The 8,276-nt window shown below is 34.3% G+C and overlaps 1 protein-coding gene across 1 annotated transcript; it reads left to right on the top strand.

The window, feature by feature from the left end:
• The first annotated feature begins 809 nt into the window (after positions 1 to 809).
• On the top strand, positions 810 to 5,804 carry LOC125192390 (GATA transcription factor 26-like). Its single transcript, XM_048089926.2, has 8 exons — positions 810 to 1,117; positions 2,042 to 2,410; positions 2,750 to 3,173; positions 3,597 to 3,669; positions 4,047 to 4,150; positions 4,501 to 4,687; positions 4,776 to 4,893; positions 5,251 to 5,804. The coding sequence occupies exons 1-8, from the start codon at positions 1,078 to 1,080 to the stop codon at positions 5,559 to 5,561; spliced, it is 1,626 nt and encodes a 541-aa protein (XP_047945883.1). The 5' UTR covers positions 810 to 1,077; the 3' UTR covers positions 5,562 to 5,804.
• The last annotated feature ends 2,472 nt before the right edge of the window (positions 5,805 to 8,276 follow it).

An 8,276-nucleotide genomic window follows, 5' to 3' on the forward strand; every position in this document is an offset into this window, starting at 1 on the left:
GTACGATTTAAAGTCTCATTCACTTTTTTATATTCTAAGTGAATGAAGACGACCATTCATAACTCATTACACTCACATTTAATTATAAAATCAATATATACAAATATGGTCTATATTCCACTAACTCATTTCTCTTTTTTTTTCACAAAGACAAATAATTTTTAAAACTCAGTGCAAAATTAAAATGACACTATAAATGACGTACAAATTGAGTATTACTTAATTCTAACGTATTTGGTCCTTTACGTTTATGTTTAATTATTTTTGAAGTACTTTGAGACTATTTTAAGCGTTTAATTGATTGGCAAAAACTCTAGTTCGTTAAATATCAATCGAATAGTAAACTAAGACTAAAGACATTTATAGTATTAGTATAATTGAATTATTAATATTGGAAGAAAATATGGAATTGACCGATCCAACTAATTTCAACTATTTGAGTAATTGAATTATGAAAGATAGGTCCCCATGTTCGACTTCTTTAATTTTTATATTTTGGAATTTCCCCTATTAAATATTTTATTTCATGTATACTATATTTGACAAATGAACTTTATATTTCATTAATTCACTCACTCACATATAAAATAAGAATTCAGATTCTATTAATTTTTGTTAACCAATTTTCTTTATAAATCTTACCCGTATCAAATTGTAGTAAAACATAACCGAATGTTTTTTACTTCACACACAATAAGAAAAATTGAATACAAAATAACACGTCACATTGAATACAATCAAAACATATCCCTTTTCCCCCCTATAGTAATTTCTCATCTTATTTATTTTCCCATTGATTTATTCCCATTGGTGTTGTCATTGTGTATTGGATTGACTTCCATTCAATATCAGCTTAATACCCACATCTTTTTTCCTCCTTCACTTCCCTCAATTTCACACTTTTTAGTGGATTTCTTCACACTAGGAGGAAAAAAGGAGATTTCATTTTGTGTTGCAAACGATTTGATTTTTCAGAAAGCTTTAGTTTTTATTTTTCGCCGGTTTCGGTGTAGACTGAATTTACATTTAATTCCCGTGCTTCTTTTTAACTGTGGGAGATTCAAGAAATCCACAGACATGGGAAAGCATGGACCTTGCTATCACTGTGGTGTTACAAGTGAGTTTTCTGGTTTTTCAATAACAATCTTGTGTTTTTTATTCTGAATTTGTAGATTAATAAGCTGTTAGTATTAGTTTTTATGATTGAGCTAGTTTTATTCTAATGTTTTTGGCATTCATTCAGTCAATGAATTAGTCTCCCTTTGATGTTTTGGTGAGAAGCGAATCAATGAACAATGAGCAATATCTATTCACTCATTTTCCCTCTCTTTTTTTGTGTGTTTGCTGGTGTTGTTTCCTGTTTGATTTGCAACCATGGGGATTGATCATAGTCCCCTGTTCTTGTTCTTCAGTTCATTGCCAATTTAGCGACATTCAGTGTATTCCAATGAAGTTATGCGTCTTTTGGATCAAATTCGATCAATGCTTAACCGCCATCGATGTTAGATATCTATCATGGATTATTATTGATAGTACTAACTTTCCTACAAGGAGTATGTTGATAGCACACCGTGATCAGACTTAAACGAGTCCTTGTCATGACAATGTGAAGCATGCGCGAATAAGTTTCATCTCTTTATCGGTTAATTAGTGCAAAATCTTTACATCATTCCTCTACCAATTGCAATGTGAGGTGCTTCTATGCATCAGTAAATGGAGGCACTTCACCATTGTTTTTTCTTTGAACTGGTTTCACTTTTGAAAGCAATTTTGTGAGAGGTTTAACAGAATGTGTCATGAGTTAATTGTTTGAAGTTTTTTAAGTGATGAGAGACTGAGCTTATGCTAAATGCCAAAGTGGTTCGAAGATTACAGTAACTTTCTTGAAATGAATTCAAGGTCCATCTGTCGTCATACTTCTATAAAACTTGAGTTTATATGTTTTTTTGTGCTTCAACTTATGTGGTGAAACCCTCTGATTTCTATCATTCTTTTCTCATGACGGTTAATGGTTTTTCGACTAATCGCAATCATGCAACAGGCACCCCTCTTTGGCGTAATGGGCCTCCTGAGAAGCCAGTCCTCTGCAATGCATGTGGTTCACGGTGGAGGACAAAGGGAACTTTGGCAAACTATACTCCTCTACATGCTAGGGCAGAACCTGATGAAATAGAAGATTTGAGGTTTACTAAGGTGAAAACTGTATCTGTTATTAGCAAAGAGCCGAAGGTTCTGAAGCGGAAGCTCAATAGTGATGTAGCTGAATTTGGAGACGTTCCCCCTGACCGTTACCAGGGTTTGCAAAAAGTCTATGATGAAGATACAAGCAATAGATCAAGCTCCGGTTCTGCCATATCCAACTCTGAAAAATTTGCTCAATATGGCAATGCTGATACAAGTGATTTGACAAGTTAGTAGGATCTGTATGCATGATATCATTCTAGCATCATGATCCGCAACACTTGTCTTCTTTGACTATTATCTATCATGTTTTCTTGGGAGGGGGAAATATATGAAGTGAGGGACAATTTTTTGTAGGGCACTCAAGGTAAAAGGCCATGGAATATGGAAATAAATCAATGATATTCTAACTTACTGCTTATAAAGATTTTGAGCAGACTAGATATTGGAAACCTTGAAAAGCTTATGCATCATCTAATAAGGCGATAACTTATCTTTCTGTTTCTTGTTGTATAATATGCATGTTGTATTGTAATATGGTCAAGTTCTCACTCATTTGCCATCTCAGGTCCTCCCCAACCCAGTGCCTGGGATTCGATTGTTCCTTCTAGGAAGAGAACCTGTGTTGCAAGGCCAAAACCTTCTCCGGTTGAGGTTCTTACCAAAGACCTGTATACATTATGGTATGAACAACAGTCATCATGCTTGTCTGGATCTTCAGAAGAAGACTTGCTTCTCGAGAGTGACAAACCAATGGTATCTGTTGAGATTGGACATGGAAGTGTACTTATTCGGCACCCAAGTTCATTTGTTAGAGAAGAAGAGTCGGAAGCGAGCTCCCATTCTGTTGATAACAAGCAGTATACCTTAGCATCACGGGATATAAGATTTCATGGTCCCATTGAAGACACAGGCGCCTACTCATCAAGTAAAGTTAATGAAAAACTTAAGACGAAGGCTTATCCTGGCATTGTACATGGACAAACGAGAAGGTATTTTCAATATCAATCTCTGGTTCTTATGAGCACACAAGGAATTTTCGGAAGTATTATTTCTCAGCTACAGATACCCCGTAGAGAAATTATGTGAATTAATAAGTTCAAATGGCTAAATATTTTCGTTGGTGACATATTGATTGAAAGTTTGCATTTGGTTAAAGCACGTCACATGAGTCTATAGATTAAGATTTCATCCATTATGAAACAAACTTCTTTTGATAAGCTTCGTAGATTTCTTATTACTTATTTCTTGTCCATAGTTGCTTATTTTTCTGTCCAAATTTAACATAAAAACATAAGACATCGCAACGTGTGTAAAAAAATAAATTAGCTGCTTTGTAACTTTGATATGATTAATATGGTTCAAGTAGCTTCTTTGAATATGCTGTTAATGCATCTTCTTTTATTCAATTTCAGAGACAAGGATCAAGTTGTAAAATTACCGATTCTTGCACATCATAATTCTCCACTATGTTACATAGATCTACAAGTAAGTTGCAAAGCAAATGTTTAGTTGATACTAATAAGCAATTTCACATTTACACTTAGTGATACAGATGCATGTTTACCCAGTTCCCTATTCAGCCATAGAAACAAATTGAACATATATAAATATTTTTGTGAACGGTTCTATATAGCTCATGGATTTTGTAGCAATAGACTGATATCATTTCTTTTTACTATGTACGTTTTCAGCTAGTTATATTATAGCGTTTTTAATTGTAAAATCTGATCGAGAATAGGAAGTAATTCGTATCATCATCTGATTCAACTTATTTCTCTGCCCATTCTCCATTTTGGTTGATCTTGAAACATTGTATGATTACAAGTGTTAATCAGTCCTATGATACGTTGATCTCGATGCAGGACATCATTAATTTCGAATTGTTTTCAAGTCATTTGACAAATGGAGAACAACAACACTTGATGAACCTATTACCTTCTGTTGATACTTCAGATGCTCCATGCAGGTGTGTGTTCTAGCTTTCTCCTCTAGCTTACGGGAGTCCAGCATGATCACATCTTATCATAATTCATTTAAATAGTTATCCAATTTGGGAAGTTTCTCTCATATGGCATATTTTGTAATACTGAAGAAAGAACTACAAATCCCTCACTTGTTTCAATGTTATATCACGGTATTTTTCTTTGACAATGCGTAGTCTGGATACTGATCAAGGATTATATTAGATGATGCGATATATTTTTTCCATTTTAGCCGAACATTGATCAGAAAAAGGTATTGTAAACTATAGAGAATTAAACTGACTTAAGGTAATACATTTTTGTTTGCTTATTGTGGGCTCTGTTTCGTTTCCAGCCTTAAAAGCATGTTCGATAGCGCTGAGTTCAACATGAATCTGTCATCTTTCCAAGCACTTATTGCTGAGGGAGTTTTTGACAACTCATTTGGTGGGGTCAATAGGGAGGATTGCAGAATTTTGAAGAAGCTTGTCTTAGGCGATTTAGCTAAATCAAAGTGGGTGGAACAACACACAGCTTTTAAGGTTCGTAGTTTCAATAACTTGTAAAAACTTTCTTCAATTGTGTCTCTCATAGTTTAACTTACACACTAAATAATACTACTATCTTTAGGATCTGAAGTGCAAAAATTCCATCAAGTCAGAAGTGATGGGAGGATACAATGGCTTTGAAATTGTCAACGCAACACCCTTAAAAAGATCACGAGAGGGACAGCACCAAAAAACTACAGGTAAATGTGTGGAAATTCCTCAGCTGTTAGGAGTATTACAATATTAGATAAATGTGATACTTGAGCAAACTGAATCTACAATGATCTAGAGTTTATATTGGCATGTGGGGCTGAAAATGATTCAGTCACGTAGCTATCTTGTTCACTGTCTTTTTATACCTATCTCGTGTAGCTTGTTAACTCAAAACACATTATTCTTGATCTACCTTCCCAATTACGAGCCACTTATAACAGGACATAGGGAGTATTTTTTTTTTAAATGTCAATATAATTATTTCTTACTCAAAGCATCTTGGCATCGTTGTTCAATTAGAAATATCCAGATTGGCTATTCTATAACTTGTTTTCTTCACCCAGGATCGAAAGTTATGATGAAGAGTCCCAGAAGAGTTATTATGAAGTCGAGCTATGGGAAAAAAGAAGTCCTAGTCGCAGATAGAGATGACTCCTTCGTGGGTGCTCAGAGTCTATTTTCAATCCAAAATGAAAATGGTTCCTCGGTACTGGACACATCCTATTTCGAATGTGAGAATTCGGACCAGGACTTGCTGCTAGATATCCCATCCAATGGATCCTTTCCACAGGCAGAGCTCCTCCCTAGTTCGAGCTTTGGCACCATGGCTAGCACAAGTAGCAGCTCAGTGTACCCTTATCTTGTCCACCCTTGATGGTATAATCTCAGCAACATAACATTCTGCTTATTTCGTGTACAAGGGGAGCTTTTCTTGTGACCTTCGTTTCAACCGTTTTGTTTGTCTTCTTCATTTTTGTTCAATTTGAGGTTGGATGGAGAATACCTTGTTGGAATGAATGTAAAGGGGGATGAGTTTACTTGCCTTTGGATTTTGTACCTACTAACAAAAGATTGTGTTAAGAAAAGGGAAAAAAGAATGGATAGTGTATTATTCAAATCGTCCTTTTCTTATGTGATAAATTAGATATGTAGGATTTAAGATATGCAACACCATATTTTTTTAATGTTTAATACTATCTTCGTCCACAAAAAAAATAGACAAAGTTGTGAGTGGAACGGATTTTAATGCGTAATTAGTAAAGTGAGAGAGAGTTATAGGTTGTGGAAGTAGTGTTGTGGAGTTCACATTTAGAATGATGTGTAGGGTCATTATTTGTTTAAAACTTTTCATATTTAAAATTGGTCTAATTTTGGTGAACGACCCAAAATACTAACATTGGTCTAATTTTTGTAGACAAAGGTAGTAGATATTACTATCAATTTTAAAATAGCTGAATATATAGATAAGCATGAATTCATCACAACATCACGTAGTAGAGGAATTTCTCTACTTGCCAATGTTGTGATGAATCCTTCCATGCATAACAGTAGCCAGAAGTCTGAGCACTTTTGAAGCGAGCGTCGAAAGCAACTACTACTCCCTCCGTCCTTTGTTAAGTAATTTATACTCCTATTTCTTTTTGAGACTTCAATGAGTCATTTCTTTATTTGACATTATCTCTCTTACTTTTTCCTATCTACTTTTTCATATATTATACTTTATTCTTTCTATTTAACTAACAAAATTCTATTTTCTTAAAACATGTGCTTATTGGAGGAAGGAGAGAGTACTTTCTTCGAGTCTTCGCCAAGAATCCTAATTCAAATTGATGTATTAGTACTCTTGCCCCAAGTGAAGAAGGAAACTACATGCAAGATACCTATAATCCTCATGCACATTCCAAACCAAACAATGAATTGGCGTATAGCTCACATGGTGGATTGGTGCATCTATTCAAGTAAGACGTATATAAGAACATGACAAAAAGGGAAAACTTGTGACGTGAGCTCTACCATTCACTGACACTATCTCAATTATCTTTTTCCTTCTATTTTACTTTAGGGCACTCATAACAGCGCTGATTTTCCCGCTCTACGCGATCGGCAGGAAAATCGGCGCTACTGCAAGGAGTTGCATGCCATCCATACGCCCGTCAATTTCCTTGGATATATATATATATTTTTTATTTTCCCACTTCTTTCTATAATATCCTCTTTTTCATCCCATATCTTCACCCCTTCACTCTAATCTTTTCTCATCTCAATTTTCTCTTTCTAGAAAGCAAAAAATGGTTTTCCCTGGTTTCTCAAATCGACAACTCACGACGGAAATTCCGATGTTCCCCAGTGGTCCCTACTCTGGTGGTTCCCCATAGAGGAATAAAAAACTGGAGGACCGGTTTCAATACCGGTTAAAAAACATCGGTACAAGAGCCGACCTATTCTTAATCAAGAAGCGGGTAACATTACAATTTCAATTTTATTTTATTTTTTATTTTACTACTCCCTCCGTCCCTTTGTAGTAGAAGCGTTTCTTTTCGGCACGAGATGTAAGAAATTGTGTTAAAAGTGAGTTAAGTGATGAGAGAATAAAGTAGGAAAGGAAAAAGGTGGAGAGAGAAAGAGAGAATAAAGTAAGAGAGAAGAAAAGTTGGTGCATTAAGGGAGTATCCCTCCGTTCCGCTTAAGATGACACGTTTCCCTTTTTTGTTTGTCCCAACTAAGATGACACATTTCCTATTTTGGAAGCTTTCTCTCTCCAATTAATACACCCAATAATTTTTTCTCACTCTTATTAAAATATTTATCTTTTTTTTCTCTCTTTATTTTAATACTTACACTCATCTTTTCTTTCTCAAATTAAACACTTTAAACTAATAATTCCTAAAATCTTATGCTGGCTAAAGAATGTGCCATCTTAGCCAGGACGGAGGGAGTTTTATAATTAAAATTTCAGAATTTTACCCTAATTCTCTCATGTACCTTCGCACCGCCACCGGCCACACTAACTCAAGAGAAAGAGAAAATTTGTCCATCTACCTAATTGTCTTGGTTTGTTTTTGTTGTATTTATTTTAATATTTTTAGTATTAACTGTTAGTATAATTTTAGATGGTAGATTATTAATTTTTAGATATTTACTTTGATTGAATATTTATAGTGGATGATAAATATTGTTTGTTTTGTATTTATTGTGTATTTATTTAAATCTATAGGTATTAATTGATTTTTAAATGCTAGATTATTAATTTTTTAGGTATTTAATTTATTGAATTTTTAGATATTGGATGATAAATATTATTGTCATGTTGGTTTGCATTTTTTGTGCATTCATTTTGAATATTTAGGTACTACAGTAGATTATTAATTTTTTAGTATTAAATTATTCAATCTTTATTCAAATAAATTTTAGATTAAAATTCCAAATCAGTTCCGGTTAGAGAATTGAAAATTAAGCAACTAATCTTATTTTATTCAAAATACAAATGGAATAACACGTGTGAAGCACTTGTACGGTTGCCACGTCATGCCCCCACCCCACCTTAAAAGCGACATTTTCTCATCCCAACTCTCAAACTCCCTCTTTATAG

Source organism: Salvia hispanica, chromosome 4 (genome assembly GCF_029641045.1).
Source record: "Salvia hispanica isolate PSC_SH4W2 chromosome 4, Shi_PSC_v1, whole genome shotgun sequence".
NCBI classification, from domain to species: domain Eukaryota; kingdom Viridiplantae; phylum Streptophyta; class Magnoliopsida; order Lamiales; family Lamiaceae; genus Salvia; species Salvia hispanica.